This window comes from Protomyctophum parallelum (genome assembly GCF_964188405.1).
Source record: "Protomyctophum parallelum genome assembly, chromosome: 19".
Lineage (NCBI taxonomy): Eukaryota > Metazoa > Chordata > Actinopteri > Myctophiformes > Myctophidae > Protomyctophum > Protomyctophum parallelum.
This window is the reverse complement of record NC_139717.1, coordinates 42,121,496-42,143,239: the sequence shown is the minus strand read 5'-3', so window position 1 is coordinate 42,143,239 and position 21,744 is coordinate 42,121,496. Positions and strand designations below refer to the sequence as shown.

Below are 21,744 nucleotides of genomic sequence, written 5' to 3'. Positions count from 1 at the left end.
ATGTGTGTATGTGTTTTCTGTAGTGTACATCGGTAAGTGTACGTTCGGCACATGCAAGCTAGACACAATTCCACGTGGGTGTGTGAGAAGTGCCTGATTTATTCGTATTTGAGCGCCAGTTGTCGCACCCACACGAAAAATAGCCAATCTACACACTTACACAATGTTGTTGGCTTGTAGATCTGCAATTTTCCGGTGTGAGGCCACCAACCAGCACTCAACCAAGCATAAATCAGGATTTAATAATATCAATTATACATCTTCCATACTTGAGGCTAATAATATTAGCATTGACACAATCTGAATTTTCAAGCTAGACCATAATCAAGCTACACCGTTAATCTTCAGTTACAAAAATAGTATCACAATATAGACAATTCAATATGAGCACCTGGGAAAGGCTAAACATAGCCTGAGTATTTGGCTACATTCATTGTCTGGGCAATGTTTGTGATCGCATTCGACACAGTGTTGGCAAATATTTTCTCACTCACAAACTCTCCTAGTTTCTACCACACGATAATATTCTGAAACATACAGAACTTGCTTACACTGATAAACAACTAAAAACAGTTAGAAAAATATCTGTCATTTCTTTTTAAACACTGAAACATCTAAAATAATCCCATTTACTCTTCCCCCCCCCCCCCCCCAAAAAAACAATGCCCTCCCCGTTCCCTAACAAAATAGTTTTCTTTGAAGAAAAAAGAAGGTCGTCTTTTGAGGTTAAGTAAGGTCATAGCATATGACCCTCCATCATACTGAAACACACACACACACAGACCCTGTTTGATCATAATTCAGTCATAAACCAGAGGTGTGTTCAGTTTAACATATTGGCAGCAAATCATAATAATGCTTGCTTGTGTTTTACTCAGGAAATAATAAACATGTAAATGCGTCTAAAAGTATTCCCAGTTTGTAATTACAGTTAGGTATTTCACCATTAACCAATCTTGCTGAGCTGTATCTGTATTATTTCATCATACAGATATCTTTAGATATTTAAGTTAACCACTTAAGCCATGAAAATAGTTCATCTAAGTGCTTAATCTTCATTCATCTTAAGCGCAACACCAGCATTATGACAGGGCATATAAGCATATAGGCCTATAATCGCCTTTAATTATTTCTTTTTGTGGTTAAAAAGAAGAAAAATCTAATTTGAGTTGAACACACCTCTGGTTGAGCCATTGCCCCGGAGACCCACCAACACTTAGCTAAACATAGCGCAAACAACTAGCTTATCTAGGAGGGTATTGCATGGAAGTGCTATTATTGCTTCTGAGAGTTATGTAGTGGATTTTGCCCGAGTTTAAAACAAAGTCCTAGTCTAGAACCTCCTCTGCTTGCCAATCTGAATAGACGGTAGACGGACAGGGATGAGTGACACCCATAGTGTGTCAGCATACCAGTACTGTCATCGTGCATGAATACTGGTCCTATACAGATGAGCAAACACTGAGGAATAAACAGGGAGAAGGAAGCCCAGTGCTGCATTCAGCAACCCTGCACTCGCTGTATGTTTCCATCCAATTGTCCAGTGACTTTTAAGCACAGTTTTCAAATCACTGCAAGTATAAATACACACTTGTAATACATTTCCATCAATTGAGCTGCTGCCAATACACAGACTATACCTGCACAGTGCACATATAGAACATAGTTACGCCAAACACACACCTGCCACAAAGGTGATTACGATTGTTAAAGGTTACAGGTTACAGTGTCCCAAGTCATTTGTTTGACTAAAGTGTTCCTAGCACTATCGTATGACTCTTTTAAGGACAAAAAGTCTTTCACTTCAAGAGAATGTAAAAACATATTTTGCAATACTTTTTTTTTTTTAAATCAATATCGGACATTTCTATTTATAATAAGATAACCACTTGGATGGAAACATACGTAGTAAAATCCGGAGCGTTAATGTAGCTCAGAGTGTAAAAAAGGGACCCTTGCGGGTATCTCGATTAGCATATTAACTCTCCGAATTCTTCAGTGTAGGTAGTGTTAGCCGACATTCAGACAGGGGGCGTAGAAGAACAAACGCGCTGCTCTAACATCACGTCCTCCCTACGAGTGACGTCTCTAAAGTGGATATCTGTCGCCGCCGCGTGCAGCCCCCCCCCCCCCCCCCCCCACCCCCAAGCCAACGTTTGCAGCGCGACGCCCGTCGTTATAGCGGTTAGCGGACGCTGCGCGCGCGGCCGAGTCGTGGCTAGTCGATGGGACCCTGGAAGATGAGGCGCGTCCAGCCAGGGGTGCTGAGCGCGGCGGAGCAGAAGGGACAGACGGGCCTGAAGGCGTGGGTGCCGTGGGGCAGGGGCGTCTCGGCCCAGTACTTGGCTGTCCTCTCCGAGCAGACGTGGCCGCAGGGCACGAAGCCGTGCGTGGGAGCCCCGGCGTCCACGTACACCGCGGGTTCACAGCCCAGCCACAGGGGCACGTAGGGCCCCAGGCTCCGGCACAGCGGGCACTCCCTGCGGATGGTGGTGATCTCCCCTTCGCCGCCTCGCTCCGCCTCGCCGTTGGACCGCTGGCCCCAGTCGTGGCGTCCGTGGACGTGGCCGCAGGTGAGGTAGACCCAGGGCTGGCGCTCTTCGAGACTAGAAAAGGGGCAAAACTGATACATTATTCATGGGAAATTTACATGAAAATGTAAATCTAGCACCTAATGCCGCCAGACAGCGTGTTGTGGGTTCGATTCCCGATCCTGATGACCGCTGCTATGTGTCACTCCCCATCTCTCTCTCCCCATTTCCTGTCAGTCTACTATCTCTATCAATAAAGGCAGAAAACGCCCCAAAAATATAGTAAAAGAAACTTCTGAATAAATCCTGTGGTCGCTATTTAAGGAAATAAATAATCTGCAAAGTAAGATATAGATTTGATTCTTTCATGGACCCCCTTGCAATTACACCACAGACCACTAGGCGCTCGCAGGCCCCTGGTTAACCCATTCTGACCGGGCACCCATTTTGGTGTCGGCATCATGTTATGCTTTATCTATTGAAAAATAGCAGATCTACAAGCTCATATCGCGCCACCGAGTGGCGCGATACGAGCTTGTAGGTCTGCTATTTTTGAAAAAATCGAAGAACGACTGACATTTTTTTAGAATCTGATCTCAGGTCAGAATGGGTCGATCAGACCAGTGTGTGTCCAGCGGAAACCTCGTTATGAATCTGATCTCAGGTCAGAATGGGTTAAAAAAGCGGTGCTGTACAGTCCATGTTATAAGCCCTATACCTGTGGCTGCGTGGCAGGCTGGGAAAGGCCAGGGTGCTTAGGCCTACAGGACACTGGGGCCGGGCGGCGTTGAGTTCCTGACGGAGCGCTTCCAGGTGGCGCAAGGTAGGCGCACGTAGCAGCCCCTCTCCGGTGCGCCACAGCAGGGTGGCACCGCACAGGTCTACCAGGGAGCCGTCTCGCAGGGCGCTGCTCTCCCCTTCAGCCTATAGGGGGGACAACACACGGTTTCTATCAAGGCTGGCACGACAAAGCACACGCATACAGGCAAAGAAACACAAGCATGCACGCACGCACGCACGCACGCACACACACACACAAACGGACAGGACAGGACAGGACAGCCACATCTGACTGACCAGTTTTCCTCGGCTGGGCCCTGAGCGAGTCTCTCGGAGTGCGTAGACGTCTCCACACACGGAGATCTCCCGCCACAGCCCCTGCTTGGAGTCCTCGGGAAACCCCTCCGGGTGCATCACCAGCACACCGTTGGTTGTCAGACCGTCCATATGGCCATCTGGGTTTTTCCACTTGGTGGCTTTTTCCTGAGGAGAGGGGATTGGATCACTTTAGATCAGTGACTTCAGTTTAGGTACGTTTTTCAGTACCGGTTACAGTTCAAGCTTCGATGTCCCACGTGTGGAAATTAGGCCGGTGGCAGTAGCATTACAGCTATACCAAAAGTAGTCTTGTGTAGCCAAACAGTCAGAGATTTGCGGCTTACTGATATTTCTTGGGTAATCCAACTTCAGTGTATGGGCTAGAACCGCGGCTACATCCACTGCTTTAAAAACAAATAACATCGTTATCCCAATATGAAGGAACTCACTCAAGTCTTTGCATTGGTTCTGCAATGAAGTCATTGTTTATCAATCTTTTAATTGTTTCCACCCAGTTTTAGCCCATTCATTTAATCTAGATAACCCCCGGATCAGTAGGTGGAAATCTCTGATGGCCTGGCTGGCTGGCTATGCAAGACTATACCAAAAGTAAAAAGAAAATAAATACATCAAAACCTCTAGCAACAATACAAAAAGCATGAAGCTTGACAAGTGTTGTCTCGTAAAGGTGAATAATTGTTCAAAAAGTTCACGTCATCGCTTTACTAAAGGATCTGCATACTAACGATATTGTTCTCGGATTCCACGTTGCATGATATTGTGATAAACGGTTATATCGCACTGATTCCAAATTCCCATCGCATTTCATTTTCTCTGCAAAAGTCGGCATGCTTTCTCGGCATTCCGTTAAAATGTCTTCGCAAAAATCACTTTCCTATATTGTAAGTCTTCCCTTCTGGTTAAATCCATGAGCTGAACCCACTGCGTCGGCCCACTCACCCCGAGGAAGATGTTTTTGGACGAGTCGAAGCCGGCGGCGTAGATGCGCGCGGTGTAGGGGGGGTTGCGTTCGCACACCACCCTGCAGGCAAAGCGTGAGATGGTGCTCGGGGCCACCGAGGGGTCCTCACCCTCCTTGCCTCCTCCGGAGGTGTCTGTCACCACAAAATCAATGGGACTTTCTGTGGAGCGCCCGATCTACAGGGAGACGACACGGAACAGTCTGTTTGAACACAATAGTTCTGTTATCCACTGATAGGATAGGGTGTAATGTACAGCATACATGGGCAACTGGCGGCCCGGGGGCCACATGAGGCCCCCCCACCTTCACTTAAACCCATTCTGACCTGAGATCAGATTCATACGAGGTTTCCGCCGGACACACACTGGTCTGATGAACCCATTCTGACCTGAGATCAGATTCTAAAAAATGTCAGTCGTTCTTCGATTTTTCAAAAAATAGCAGACCTACAAGCTCGTATCGCGCCACTCGGTGGCGCGATATGAGCTTGTAGATCTGCTATTTTTCAATAGCTAAAGCATAACATGATGCTGACACCAAAATGGGTGCCCGTTCAGAATGGGTTAATGTGAATACTGATATATTATTGGTTTCAGTTGTTACAGTTTCAAACACGCAAACACGACTCGTTTTAATCATTCATTCTAAATTAGTAGTATTATTCTAAATTAGTAGTATTAAAATGTTGTCTTTTTATGTCTAATGTATTTGTGTTTAGTTCATAAAGTTAACATAACATAACATAAAGTTAGTCATAATATAATTTAAGGCATTTCAAAGGCATTTGAAAATAAATAGAAACATTACTTTTCAGGAATCCGATAAAAGAAAATAGCAAAAGATTATTCAGAATTTCAATTCAAAGTTTCAAACATAGCAAAAATAGCTGATCTTACAAGCTTAAAACGCGTCGCACTGCGACATGTTTTGATCTTGTAGATCAGCTATTTTTGCTACGACAGTAATATGCAATTACTTAATTATTAAATTATTATTGTTATTAAATAATATGCCCTCTGGAGTGATGCCCTCTCCATCATCAAAGTTTCCCACCCCTGATATACAGTACAATACGTTTTCAAAGACAGGTGAAATTTACCATTCCCAAACTGTGTATGCAAGTAGTCATGTGATTTAGCCCATTCTGACTGGGCACCCATTTTGGTGTCAGCATCATGTTATGCTTTAGCTATTTTTGAAAAATCGAAGAGCGACTGACATTTTTAGAATCTGATCTCAGGTCAGAATGGGTTCATCAGGACCAGTGTGTGTCCGGCGGAAACCTCGTATGAATCTGATCTCAGGTCAGAATGGGTTAGACACGCGGTTGCACGTGCAAAGCAGCACCCGATGAACAGGTTTGACATGCCTTCTACTGCCTTCCCACGGCAGGAATCTATTGATCATCCTTACGCTACATACTACTGCCTTCTCGTTGTAATTTATTGATCGTCTTTATGCTACAAGTGTAAAGGCCACTTAGATTTTGCAGTCAAGTCTTATCTTCCAAGGGGGGGAAACCAAAGACTGTATCGCTGCTGTTGTAAGTTCATTACCTATTATCTAACATTCACTAAACTGAATCTGTGAATCAGACAAACTATCTCTCATCTGAACGGGGCAGCACATTTTACAATTTATGCCATTCAAGACTGGAAACAGCCAAATATCACATTATCTGAATGAAAATCATGTTGCTGTTTCTTTTCTGTCCATTGAGTTTAGCAAATGGCTTCGCAGGCCACAAGGTTGCAGGCAGTAGGCTGCAAAATAGCTACTTCCCCCAGACAATCAAGTTTATGAATGAATGAACAGACCAGGAACAAGTACAACAATAAGCTTCGGAAATGCTTCAAGCATCTCAGTGCGCTGATGATGACTAATCTACATGCTATTCTTTCTCTTCTCTCCATTTGTTTTTGTGTTATTACTTGCGCAAGCAGAGCGCGCAAGTAATAGTTTCGCCCGGTCCGTATGCACCGTCCCAGCCAACCCGCCACTTTTGATGCGTATGCAAATAAAACAGCAAATTTTCTGGGACCAGATTACATACATGACCATATTTCTTACGTCATCATTGAGAGCTAGTCATACATATACATATATATAATTTGTAAAATAAAATAGCAAATTGTGCCTGATTTGCTGGGACCAGAGTACATGGTGTGTATATGTATAACTAGCTCTCAATGATGACGTGAGAAATATGTGGATTAAAGGACCCAATGCCAGAGTGTAATTGGTCTTCGATTGTGACGTAATGACGATATGTTTTAGTGTTGGGAGGATTAAAGGTAATGTTCCTGTGTATACACGTATGTAATCTGGTCCCAGCAAATCAGGCACAATTTGCTGTTTTATTTGCATACGCATCAAAAGTGGCGGGTTGGCTGGGGCGGTTTTTGGCGCAAAGTACCCACAGTATACCGCTAATCAACTTACAAATTACATATAGTATATGTATGACTAGCTCTCAATGATGACGTAAAGTAACCACAGTATACTGCCAATCAATTTACAAATTACATATATATAGTATATGTATGACTAGCTCTCAATGATGACGTAAGAAATGTGATCATGTATGTAATCTGGTCCCAGCAAATCAGGCACAATTTGCTGTTTTATTTGCATACGCATCAAAAGTGTCGGGTTGGCTGGGACGGTTTTTGGCGCAAAGTAACCACAGTATACCGCTAATCAACTTAAATTACATATATTATAGTATATGTATAACTAGCTCTCAATGATGACGTAAGAAATATGGGCCCAGGCCGTAGCGTAACGGTCTGGGCACCGGACTGGTAATCCAGTCGCAGTGTGCCGCGGGTTCGACTCCCGGACCCGACACGGCCTTTACTGCATGTCATCCCCCCATCTCTCTCCCGTTTCCTGTCAGCCTACTGTCTGTCCCTTCAAAAATCAATAAAAGGCATAAGCCGCAAAAAAAATATCTGAAAAAAAAAAAAAAAAAATATGTGGATTAAAGGACCCAATGCCAGAGTGTAATTGGTTTTCGATGGTGACGTAATGACGATATGTTTTAGTGTTGGGAGGATTAAAGGTAATGCTCCTGTGTATACACGTATGTAATCTGGCACCACTGCCGTATCAGGCACAATTTGCTGGGACGGTGCATACGCATCAAAAGTGGCGGGTTGGCTGGGACGGTTTTTGGCGCAAAGTCACCACAGTATACCGCTAATCAACTTACAAATCACATATACATATGTAATTGGTTGACAGTTTACAGCGGTCGAAAGTACTTGCGCGCTCTGCTTGCGCACTAGTTGGCCATTTATGGCCTACTAGTGTGCAACAAGCAAGTATGCACTCGACAGAGTGCAGTTCTAGTTGGTGCTATGTTGGGCTTGAGGAACAAAACCAAAATACCAAAAAGATATTTAATATCTTTTTACTCTTGTGACAAATACAAGATATAACAATAGTAAATTAGAATATTGGATATTGGATCTAAACGATACAGGTCAGAAGACAGTAATCCAGTAAGAAGGGTAAGAGTATTGGACTGCTTTGAATGTATCTGGGTCCCACTTCTAAGCTGGCACCCCTCCATACTATTTTTGTGCTCAATGAATATTCATTAGCACTGGTTGTGAGACATGGACGATTCTGCACAGTATTATCCCTTAGAAGTGAACTAGGCTCTAAGTTAGAAATACTTTAAAACACTTCTCGTCCACTAGTGCAGCAGAGAGTGACAGTACTGTGATGTCATATTGATGAAATCAGGGTACTCCATATATTGGATTAATTGATATTTTTTGGGGAGATCTGCATGCGACTGACTTTCAAAATAGTCACTGTGGTAACCTCCATGAGCTTGTGATATCACAGAGTGATGTGAAAGTGTGACATCATCAACATCGTCAGTGACATCAGAAAGGTGTTAAACTAGTGCTAAAATAGTCTCCATATATGGTCATGTTATGTTTGTAATGATCACCATCCGCCCACAAGGCCATTTTAATATAATAGGATTATTGTTCAAAAAAGAATCACACCCATGTGAAGTGAGGGGCGCTCTTATCATCATACATCATCTCATTCTGGCCCTAATAGGCGATTTTCTCGGCTACATATGACGTACATTTTCCTAATGGCAAATGTGACAAGAGTTCAGGACAAAAAAGATGTAGGTATAGGAAGGTCTAGCGCCCCTCAAAACAATTCCATTAATTTTTTTTAAATCACAATCTTATTATCATACATCTTCATGATATTAAACAAAAATCACACGCGCTCTTATCATTGTACAACACTATTATGACGTAAATTCTCCATTCATTGTCAATGGGATTTTGACAAAATAGACGATTTCTTTAGGCTTTTAAAATCAATTTTTTCCCCGAGGCATTTCTGCATTAACATGGACAAAGAGGAGAGGAGAGAGATTATGGAGGACAGTTAGTCATCTGGTCGGCATGCCTTACCTGAAACATGTCGGTGTCGTTGTCATGGCAATACTCCACCACCACTGTCTGGTTACGGGAGAGAGTGAAGGAGATGCTATGCTGCCCTCTGCTGTGGACAGCCTGTAACAACACAACAAGAAGCTTAGAGTGGTGGTTCTCAAACATTTTCATGTCAAGGACACTTAGGACGGTCCCGATGCATATACAGTATAGGCTACGGTTAAAGTGGTTAAACTGATATTTGCTAGGGCTCTGGAACCCCCTTCAACGACCCCTGGGGGTCCCTGGACCCCACTTTGAGAACCACTGGGTTAAAGCAGTGGTTCCCAAACTTTTTCATGTCAAAAACCCCTAAATTGACACTAATTAGCCTGTGGACCCCCATTTGAAAATATATGCCAGGGACCCCCATAAGAGAAGACCCCTTTGGGAACCACTGGGTTAAAGGATGTGTGTTCCTACAATGGGAGAAGTAACTTCTTTTAAACCATAAACTATTCCCTTTATACAAAATTACAAACGGGATAGTTTAAACCTTGTAAAGGAGAATGGCAGAAAAGTGACCACATGAGTCAGATTAAAAAATAATATATATATATATAGCAAAAAATTGCTTATCTGCTATTTTTGCAAAAAGAATAACGTTTTTTTTGGTGCCTGTAATGACATGCCCAAAATAGGGCAGTAAGTGACTGTCGATCTAAAAATCTGAATAATATGGGAAAAGAATATGGAGGAAATATGAATATAAACAAGTTGTGAATTATTAGGTTAATTGTGAAAGCTAGGTGGAGGCAATTGCCATCCCCTGGAACCCCCAAATGACACCTCGCCTTGATACAGGACTGGGACGAATTAAAACGCAAACAATAATGTATCCATAGATACACACACTCCTATAACCCATTCTGACCGGGCACCCATTTTGGTGTCGGCATCATGTCATGCTTTAGCTATTGAAAAACAGCAGATCTACAAGCTCATATCGCGCCACCGAGTGGCGCGATACGAGCTTGTAGGTCTGCTATTTTTGAAAAATCGAAGAGCAACTGACATTTTTAGAATCTGATCTCAGGTCAGAATGGGTTCGTCAGACCAGTGTGTGTCCAGTGGAAACCTCGTATGAATCTGATCTCAGGTCAGAATGGGATAAACAAAACAAACACACACAGGCATAAACCCCACAGTCCTCATGTGTAGTGATCCTTCCTCTGACGCCTCTATAGAAACAGATAGTCAGAGGAAGGAAACGATGGCTAATGGCATCCACTGATAACAAACACACACACTTTACACAGTGTGTGTGTGTGTGTGTGTGTGTGTGTGTGTGTGTGTGTGTGTGTGTGTGTGTGTGTGTGTGTGTGTGTGTGTGTGTGCGCGTGTGTGTGTGTGTGTGTGTGTGTGTGTGTGTGTGTGTGAGAGAGAAAAGAGCTGACCTACAGTACAAGATCACAACGTGTCACACTGTCATGCTGTGAGCTTGTAGATCAAATTCTACTATACGTTGAGGTACACATTATACTATACTTTGACCCACGCACGCAGTACGCACGCACGCACGCACGCACACACACACACACACACACACACACACACACACACACACACACACACACAAACCTTGCTGTCATGTGGTGTGTTGAGAATGTGCACAGTGCTGGGTTTGACACCGTTGGCCTTGGCTCTCCGGTAGAGAGCGAAGCGGCTTTTTCTGCGACCACGGTCTCCGCTTGGAAGAGAGCCATTATACCTGCAAAGGAGACACAAAAGACACACACACACACACAATGAGTCTTTTTGTTTCCTTGGCTTCGCGTGTGTGTGTGTGTGTGTGTGTGTGTGTGTGTGTGTGTGTGTGTGTGTGTGTGTGTGTGTGTGTGTCAGGGGGGCAGTCAGCCAGATATTTCGTGAAGCCTCATTTGAAATCGGTAGTTCATATAATGGCCTGTTGTGGCGCTGGACTGGACCCAAAAAGCCCCATAGCTCCATAGAGGCCCATGTATTTGGGCCCAACTTCACCTAGACTGTATTACCTTAATAAACATGGTCATGAATACTTTCTTCTTCCAGTCACTAGTTTAAAGTCTCATTTCTAATGTCATAATATTCTTTTTGGAAAATTATGGTCCCATTAATTAAAAAAATGACCATAAAGAAAAATAAACATCGCGTATGTTCTGAGGGGCGTGGCTACCGTTACAGTCTATGATCGGGATTCCCCTCCCACTCGAGTCAAAATAAAAACCAACGGAGAAGAAGGGGGGAAGTCCCGCCTCGTTGTCTGGGCAGCCAATGGCCAGCTGGTCCAAAACGGAGCCAGCCAATGGCCAGCTGGTACCAAACGGATCTAGAAAGATGGCGACTTACAGTGCAGGAATAACAGGCTTCATTTTACGTCCATGTTAGACCCGGCGAACGCTTTGTCCATATTCTTTACAGTCTATGGTGTGTGTGTGTGCGTGGGTGGTAGGCCAGTATACACTATATACACTACATATACAACCTCAATGTCTCCAGTTCAATTATGCCCTTCCCCTCTCCCTGCCTTCCGTTTCCTGTCTCTCTACTAATCCTTTCTAACCAAAGAGGAGGAGAGCATGAAACTGAATATTTCTTTGACCTAATTTCACATGCAAATCAAAATAAGTACAATATAGGTCACCCCATTCTACACTGGTACACAAGGACAGACTCACAATATACCAACAGTAGCTGCAACTACTATACGTGATTTTCTTAGCGATTATTCGATAACTTCTTCGATTAATGGAATCGAGAAGAAAATAATATATATATATATATATATATATATATATACATATATATACATCAGTGAATCATGTATATTATATTTTATACATTGTTGCAAAAATATTGAATTAGCAGATCGACGGGCCAATTTATTTATTTAACAATTATCAAAATAATAGATTAAATCGATGTTGAATTAACCAAGCGCATGGCTTAGTGCCAGCTCATTTAATAAGAATATTATAATTTAGCCTTAAGCGTGAGTTGTACAATGAATCATGATAGCCTATCTAGCTCACAAGCTTGTTGTTCTATTTTAACACAGGCACACAACAAAGTAAACTAGAAAAAGTGCCCTTCCGGGCACAGGTCTCCACCAGGTTATCCACAGATCCGTGCAGTTAGAGGTAAAAACACTTTTCGGCCAGTTATAGCGCCACCTTGAGGCTGAGTTGAAATTGTTCATGTGGCATTTCGTCCTCGGCCTAGTGGGAATGTGGGTGCACAATTTCACGGAAATCACGCGATGTGTTCATGATTTGCAGCATTTTGTTTGAAACTGAGCACTCCTGTGAACTTTGGAAGCCAATCTTAACCAATCAGGATGGAGTCTGATAAATCTGAAAGACCCGTTTCGTTGAATGGCTCTAGAGAGACTGTGTACCAATTTGCGTGATGTTTGGACAAAATCTGTAGGTGTACTGTGCAAAAACTTGTTTTGCAGAAAGCGGCCTCCTGGTGGCGCTATAACAGGCCGTTCTGGAAAGTTTGGGGCAGAGGTTCATGGTTGGCATCCAGGGAGTGTGTGTGCAAAATATGGCATCGAAAAACTTGTTTTGCACAAAGCGGCCTCCTGGTGGCGCTATAACAGGCCGTTCTGGAAAGTTTGGGGCAGAGGTTCATGGTTGGCATCCAGGGAGTGTGTGTGCAAAATATGGCATCGACCGGGTTAACGGTGGCCGTGATTAGCTGTTCACGGACACACGGACGGACACACGGACGGACACACAAACGGACGGACGGAGTGCAAAACATACTCTCCCCACATGCCTTCGGCCTGGTGGAGACAATTAGGTTTTGGTGGAAAAGTACATGTATAATCGTGTACATTGATAATCATTGCATTGGAGAGGAGCTGAAACAATATAATAATGAAGTCATCAATAAATACAGATGCCATGTCCGGTATTTATAGTACCATTACTATTAGTAATATTCCACTCTGCAGAACAAGCAGCTTCTCTCAAATGCTTTACAAAGCATGCCACTTCATTTTCAACTCATGAGTCATATATTCTACACAAAAGATTATCTGTGTTTTAAATCTGAGAGCCGAGTGGAGCCAAATGGTCCATTTGTACACACTCTGAGTTAAACTAACACTGGGGATTTGATGTTTGTGTTTCCATCTCTGTTGAAACCTGCCCATAGCTCTTAAACCCTTTTCACTCCATGCCCACTTGAAACTCACGTCCACTGTAGAGGGGGACGCATTCTGTCCCACTTCTCTTATTTTAACAATGCAAGTCCTTTTTGGTGAAACAGAAGAATTATCACAGGTCATCATTAACTCGCTGGCATTACCATACGGCTGTGTGAGCAACCGCTCTCGTTATACAGAAAACAATTGCCTTTTTGCAATGCAAATAATCGGTATCTAATCGTTTTGCAATGCAAGCAACCCATTGTATTAATACCAAGTACTTGTGCGTTGTATTTATCAATTTTAGAAGAAAGTACTAGTCTTGGTCTATCGATAAATGTGTGTATTCTCAAGTTACGGGTTGCTCAAATATAATGTATATGGATTTGCCAGAGAATCACTGTTTACTAAAAACGAAAAAACATCACGTGGATGCACCTGGGACGTATCCTCAGTGATGTATCCCAAGGTCATCAGGGTTTCGGGTCACGCAACATCATACCCTTCACTCAGGTGACCCAGCCGGGGTGATTAAGTCCGGACTTACGTCCCAGTAGCTACCCCTGATCAGTCCCATGATTAGGGAAAGACCAGGGCCTTATTTATATCCATATTCATATGTATTTCCTTAAAATCCACATTCACACAGATTTAATTTATTTGCTAAATAGTTACTGTATCGCTGTTAAAATGTATCGTTACACCCCTAGTTGGAATTGATTTGTTTTTTTAGTTTTGTTTTTGGAGTGTACTCTAATTTGACATAGTTCGGTTTCAACCTCTCTCCGTCTGAAAAAGATCTAGTGAGTTCCCAAGCTTTTCTGGACCAACATGTGAGCAGCTTGTGTTGTTGTTGCAGAGTACATTGGTATGATCATGATACTTTTATGTTCATATTTCATGTCTTCCTTGTCTTGGGTGGTTATCAAAACATTGACGTTGTTGTGAAGCTGGCTGTCATGGTTAGAGTTCATACAGAGGGCCATATGCTGCTTTTAGCTAATCAGCAGTGTGTTGTACCTACCGGTATTTAATCCATTCTAGGCCGGGAACCCCTTTTGGTGCTTTAAACATTATGTTATAATTTAGCTATTGAAAAATAGCAGATCTACAAGCTCATGGCGCGCTACGAGCTTGCCCGCCTGGTGGGCAACAAATGTCTATGAAGGGCACAACGTCTGCCTTCGCTGCCCTTGTATTTGAACCAGTCTTGTGGCTAGCTGGCTTCACTCTGGGCCAGGGGAATATATCGATATTATGACGTGAAACTACTGTGGCTTTTAGTTAACATAATATTGTGATATGGCAAGTGTTGTGACAGTTTTCCTTTCCTGGTTTTAATCTTAAACCCTATTTTAAAGAATGTTTAAAAACATAGCGAAAATAACTGATCATAATCGATAAAATTGACTTGCTTGATTGACTGTTTAAACCCCTGCTATGACATATCGTATTCAGTGTTTTTTTCCTCCCTGTCATGTGTCACTGCTCTTCCCACTGTCTCTTGTCGCCTCTCTTCGTGAAAAAACTGATTTATGCTTATGGAAAAAGGTGAAAGACACTTTCTTCATTTGAATGTGTTATTTTTGTCGAGTGACACGTGGCATGGCACTTTTCCACTGAAGCTGTGGAAGGCTGTGTGTGTTCCATAGAGCCTGCAACCATGTTCAAATTAGGGCTGCAATTACTTTTTTGATTAATCAAATAATCGTGAAGGGCATTTACATTTTTTTGCATGGTTTTATGTATCAACAAATCGATTAACCACTTAAATGTTATTTGTGAAAATAGCTCACACGGTTAAGCTTGTAGATCAACTATTTTCACTGTTTCTTACAACTTTTTGCCTATATCTGTAATGGTGCGTTCACACAGGCAGAAGGAAAGACGCAAAAAGCACATCACAGCATAATTTGCGGCAGCTTCATGTGTCATATACTGTAGCTGCTTCGTAGCTTCACGTTGCTGGCTTCCATTGACAATGAATGGTAAACTGCATCGGTCCATGTGCCCATGTGAATGCAACATTATGTAAGTAGCCTTGGGAACCAAAAGGTTTCCGAGCCATGTGGCCCTTTAGGGCAGAGTGTCACTGAGGTGGCTTGATGTACAATTACATCAAGGGAAGCATTGGGTCCCATTTCTATAGATTTTGGCATGACCTGCCATTTTGGACGTCGATAAATCAGCCACTCAGATCTATCTAAACCAAAAATGTATGTAGAGTCTAAAGTGACCTTATTAGTATATCGTTTCAGTTTCAACAATAACACATTTTATGTCCTCAAACTAAAGTAAACTTTTGGCAAGAGCTGAAACAATCAATTGTTGACAGGAAAAGACGTGTGGTCTAAAACGTCATGCGTTAATTACTCTGTGGAAGTTTTAGGTTACATGATGAAGATTAACGACATACAAGACTACAGACAAAAGCAGGACATGGTATTAAATTGCAGTAGTTTAATGGAGGTTTTGCCTCTCCATTTGTGGACTTCACACGACCAACGCTTAAGACAACAGTATGTCATTTCCTGAGGTATTGACATGAGACTGGTCACTGGTGAATAATGGGGACCTAGTGGTTTTATTTTCCCAGACACTGCTGCTGCTTCGACGTATAGGAAATGTTTGCTCTGGTGCTGGTATTAGTTTAGTAGCAGACATTGTGATTTTAGTCATCATATCAGGTTTATTGGTCATGATCTTATTAGACATTCCTGTTCTTTCCTTGAGCTTCCTAAGGTAGTGGGTACTGTGCTTACAAATGTTATTTATCTGTCCTAAATGTTGTCCTGAATTTGTTGGTACTGGCAGAGCTGTGTAACATTACCGTATTTGCCTCTTCTCTTGGCCAGTTCACACTTGTAAAAGAGACGTTAGTCTCAATGTGTTTTTTTTACTGGTTAAATAAAGGCTAAATAAATGTAATTAAATTAGCCAATGTAAATTCAAGGAACGAGTGGAAATCGGTTGTAATTGCAGCGGTTACCTGGGAAAGTATCAAACATGCCACTTTGTTGTTGTGGTGTTGTTCACCACCAAATGTTTGCTAGTTTCACCTGACTAGCTAATTAGCTTTTCAGCATGCTGCTTTGGTAAAGAGTATTTTTAAGGCATCTCCTCTTAATTGCTAAGTACAGTACACTGAAGAGAGACAGGAAGGAAAGGGTGTGTGTGTGTGTGTGTGTGTGTGTGTGTGTGTGTGTGTGTGTGTGTGTGTGTGTGTGTGTGTGTGTGTGTGTGTGTGAGTGTACATTCTATGCATGGCTTTTACTGTAGGCGTTTTACTGTAGGCATTACATAGATCCAGTGACATGATATCGTATTTATCGCGTGGAAACCTCATATGTACAAAACTGTTACTTTTTAGGATTCAAATAAAAAAAATAGCAAACGTAACAGATCGACAAGCTCAAAACGTGACACTTTGCGCCACGTTTCAAGCTTGCAGATCTGCTGCTTTTGATGCTTGTGCGACACTGTACGGCTGTAGTATGATCAAGTAGGGTAAAAACACAAAATGTTTAAAATAGGGACTCGGAGATGAGAGGTTTCTGTCCGACAGCAACGATATATAGTCGTGTGTACTGTAGCCAGACGATCAAAGTTCTCCTACCAATACATGTGGTGACTGGTGACATCCATTCTAAACGGCTGCTGACAAACATCCCAATAGGAAGGACCGCCCTAATGTCTCTGCATTGGTTCTGCAATGCAGTTATTTTTTTAATTGCCGAATTGTTTCCACCCAGTTTTAGCCCACTCATTTAGATGTCACCAGAGACGTATCATTATAGGCGGAGATCTCTGGTCATATGAGGCTACACGAGACTACATGAGGTGACACCTTCTCTCATACAATTGACTTTGTACTGTATTATGAATGTATATTAACATAATATAGAGAGCATTTCTTGGTAAAAAAGACTCAAAAGTGTATCGTTGGATAGAGCCGGACGATATGAATTCAAAACAATATCACGATTATGTCAAACTTTTGCCACAAATTACAACAAGTTGTAAGCTTGTAGATCGGCTATTTTCCCTGTTTTTGCATTCCACCATTGCACAATCTATAACAGTTATTCGTAATACAGTAATCGGTTAGAAGGTTTCCGTGTCGATAGATAGATATAAGAACCCCCCCTGCCCCCCCCCCCCCCCCCCCCCCTCAAAAAAAGACTCCTTCTCGGTTATTCGATTAACATAAGCAAGACTAAGTCGGTTATTGTTTCTAAATGTTGGGTTTTGATATATTTTCGGTTAATTACCCAGCCCTACCAGTGGAGGATCAATGGCCACACACACACACACACACACTTGACTTAAAAAGGTTCATTGTGGCGTCCAGGTGGCGCAGGGGTAAAGTTCCTGCCCACCAGCGTGGAGGAGACAGGGGCTTGATTCTTCCACGGCGCCTCCGGCCTGGCCGGGCGCTCCAAAGAACACCATTAGCCGTGTCCGCAGGTGGGAAAAGCCTGCAGGGAGCGGAACTGGGAATGATGGCGTGTTCCTCCGTGCACGTCGGAGGAGACATGGTTGTCTGTCTCTACAACACCCCTCCACAGCACAACAGTAGGGGTTGGCAGTCGCTCTGGCTATAAAACACGGGGGGGAATTGGCATACTGACTAAAGTGAAAATGAAAACGAACAGTTGATCAAAAGGTTAATTGTTCACAGGCTTGCCACTCAGATTGTACATGGTCTGCATTTATATGGTGCCATTTTCCAAAGTAGCTTTAGAATGTGTTCTACGTTCACACACAACGGACGCAACCATGCAAGGTACCAACCTGCTCATCGGGAGCAGTTGCTCAAAGACACAAGAGACACTCATGGTCTCAGTGATGCTTTATACAAACACAAGGGAGAACACTTCCATTCATGACCCTGCCTGTCACATCAAACTGGGCCCTCGCTGGGCAAGAGAGGAAGGAGGTTAGAGCACAATCATGGCAGAGGTCTGAGGCAGCTTGATAAAACAGGGAGACCAAGAGGCTTGAGACCAGCGAAAAGTGGGCAAAAATGGAGGTTGGGTCAGGTATTAGGATTAGGAACAAGGGATTAGTTTTTTGTTTGGTTTTTTTTAACGCAGGGCCGGTGAGGTTAGAGAGGGGCAGCGCCGGAGAAGCTGAGCACAGGCCGACTCGGCCTGGCCAGTTCTGTGTCCTGTTCACGCATGTGCGCACCACACCACCATACACAATATGAAATATTCAAACCTCGCTTCTGCCCCTCGACACGGAGGTTATTTTTGTTGGGGGCCAAGCCACCGAGGACGGAGGCCTGCCTCTCTGCGATGAGAGTCAGCACTCAGCAGAATGCCGCGAGCCTGGCTGACAGGGAGGAGTGTAGGGTTGGGGGGGTGGGGTAGAGGAATGCGACAGAGACAACGTGAGAGTGGATAAAAAGTGAGGGTGCGAGATAAGTTGAGAGGGTGTGTATGTATGCGCGAGAGAGCTCATTAAACACGGCAGCGGTGTGAACTGAGCCTTGCTGAGCGGGGTGGACTGGGCCAGGGCAGGGTGCAGCTGTACACAGTGTTCAGACTAACTCAAATGTAATGATGAGCGACGGCATAGGAGGCCACTGCAAACATCATATGCGCTGCTCTGAGCCCCAGCATCCTCGACCACGACGATCACACAGGACATATGTGATCACTGAGGCACACAGATGGAGTCGGGGCCCGGCCGTCCCTTTACATAAGAAGCAGGCCAGTGGGGAAATATGATGTCTGACAACCGGAATTAGAAAGAGCATCACTCCTCCACAACCAGTTACCTGGGGTATACGCTCGCTTGACAGGACATTCAAAGTCACGCTGGTCAGATCTGAATGAACCCGTCTGTCAGGTAATCCACATAGTCCAAGAAGCAATATTATACGTACACTGCAGTGGTTCTCAAAGTGGGGGACCGGCAAGCCCCAGGGGTCATTGAGGGAGTTAATATAGCAGTTTAACCACTTTAACCCTATTTGGTTAATAGCCAGTCTAAAAGCTCACAACACGTCTATGTTATGTATTATCCAACTATTTCCTAAATGTGAACATTTTAACCACAGAAATCCTGTATGGGGTTCCCTGGCACAAGATATTTTCATCCGAGGGTGAAAGCGTGCCGACTAAATACACTCTAATTTGGGGGTCCTTGAACCATGAAAAGGCTTTGAGAAATTGCAGCTTCTCAACTTGGCACCGGTCAAGACGGCAGTCCAAGTTTCCCCCAAAATCCTTCAGTTGCAGGCTTTGCAGCCTCTTCTCGACGGAGCGGATGGGGTGACAGAAAAGCAAACCCACGCCACGTGCAGCAGGAGGATGCGCGTTTGGCTCAGACCTCAGAGTCCGCATGCTATGCATGCAGCTCGTCATCATCACTTCCTCGCATTGATTGCCGGTACAAAGGGCTGTAATAGGCTCTTGTGTCGTAGCGGTGGGAGGCGGGGGGAACGAGAGAGAGAGAGAGAGAGACACAGAGAGAGACGGAGATAGACAGACAGACAGACAGACATGCTGCTCACACTGATGCAGCACAGACACAGACAGACAGACAGACAGACAGACAGACAGACAGACAGACAGACAGACAGACAGACAGACAGACAGACAGACCACCATAAGGTCACTTTATCTTTGGCATACCCAGGAAGCTGCAGGGCAAGAGGGAGCTCTGCACAGCCACACACATATAGGCTACAACAAGGCTGGGATTCGGGAATGAATGACTCTGCGAGAGCACGGGTCTTATATACTAGGCTTATACAGTATACACTACAGTATGTGTGATGTGTATGTGTGTGCTGTGCACATGTCATGCATGTGTGAATGTGTAGGTGAGGTGACTAACTGCACTGCTATCTTGCTGGGGGGGGGGGGGGGGCACACGTGCGTGTGTGTGTGTGTGAGTGAGAGAGAGAGGGGAGGGCGGCAGGGGGCTTCTGTTCTATCCTTAGCATGACAGTTCCTCTGGTATGTCAGCCCTGCAGTGTCTGTTATAGTTACAGCACACGGAAAGGCCTTTAATTATGACATATTATTTGATAGCAACGAGCATCTCTCATTGTTGTTTTTTTTATCCCACTGTCCCACTTTCTGCGATCACAGATGATCCAGCATAGTATGACATCATAGAGATATATGGTTCAGCCTGAGCAATCGAGTGCTGATCTTACACCCACTCACTCCGACCATTGAGGAAAAAAAAGGGGGGCTACATCCGTAGTATAGTAGTCTTTACTACGGGAAACATTGCATCGCAATCAAATATTTTATATATTTTTTGCAAGGAGTTTAGAAAACACACATGATGCGATGCGGGACCAAGTTCAACACATATTTTCGCGGACCGCGTACACGGGGGAGATCAGCCTGACAAATTGCGATGCAAAGTTACTTTGTAACATAGTAGCACACCGTTACACCATGGACGATGTGTGCTACAAATGACAATAGGCTGTCATTAATGGGGGGGGGGGGACGGGGGGGGGGACGTCGATTTTCTTGTTATTCTAACGTTGTTACTATTCAGATAGTGTTATTTAAATGTTAACCTGTCGAACGCACACGTATATGCTACATCTCTTTATATATCTGTATTATTCTAGCCATACTGGCGCTACTACGGGTGCACTTCCAACTATGTTGTATGATCTCGTTTCCAACGTGACTTAAGACTTACCCCAAAATGACCAATTCGCCGTATTTTATCGGGTCTTTAATGGGCACATCATCTTCGTCCGGTTTCGGTGAATTCATCAGAGTGGCGCGATCTTGCTCCTGTAATAAATCCGTCCAACAGTAGCAGTAGTAGTAGTGAGAGATATTTAAAAGAAAAAAAATGAGATAACGCACGCAGGGCTCCTCAAAAAAAAAAAACTACCGGGAAGTTATTTGGATTGCAAGTCTATTCAAGTTTGTACACTGGCCCCAAAGTTTTTGCAGCGGTCCTTTCCCTCGTTTTGTGGTTTTAATTCCGCGAATAAGCATCTTTTTTCCCCCTCACATCCTGTGTAACTGTGTGTGTGTGCAGTGCTATCGATTGAAGGCCTGGAAATCTGCTCCGTAGCAAGAGGAGGGTACAAAAAACAGCTACGGGGCAGGGGAGAGATGGCCGTACCATGTTCCGTGAAAAGGGGTGTTCCGACGGCCACTTTCCCCGAATAGTAGAGGATAAATGCGTCCATAACGATATGGCCTCCTACCGTTATTTACAAATGCGCGTGAACGTTGTGCGCGTGCATGGGCCATTACAACGACGTTATAAACGCATCGCGCACGTGTAACTGAGCGAGAACCCCCCCCCCCAACTCTCCTACAACCCAGGAATAGACCGAGTCATGATGAAAAGCTGGGCTCGCGCTGACTGACTCATTATATGGAAGATAAAACGGGCTTTTCACAATTTCCTGTCCTCCCTGCGATTTCATATAGTGTCGCTGGCAGATGTTGTTATTGTCATTTGGTACTATTGCTATTTTTTATAAATACGAAATAAAAATCCAAAGTGTAGTCTCACTGGTTC

General features: G+C 43.8%; 1 protein-coding gene across 1 annotated transcript; it reads right to left on the bottom strand.

Annotated features, from left to right (window-relative positions):
- Nucleotides 1-1,098: 1,098 nt before the first annotated feature.
- On the bottom strand, nucleotides 1,099-21,266 carry LOC310876587 (E3 ubiquitin-protein ligase pellino homolog 2). Its single transcript, XM_083790150.1, has 7 exons — nucleotides 20,902-21,266; nucleotides 10,668-10,797; nucleotides 9,066-9,167; nucleotides 4,590-4,787; nucleotides 3,609-3,794; nucleotides 3,250-3,455; nucleotides 1,099-2,606 (listed from the first exon to the last, which is right to left on the bottom strand). Exons 1-7 carry the CDS (start codon nucleotides 20,976-20,978, stop codon nucleotides 2,219-2,221), a joined length of 1,287 nt encoding a protein of 428 aa, XP_083646276.1. The 5' UTR covers nucleotides 20,979-21,266; the 3' UTR covers nucleotides 1,099-2,218.
- Nucleotides 21,267-21,744: the final 478 nt, after the last annotated feature.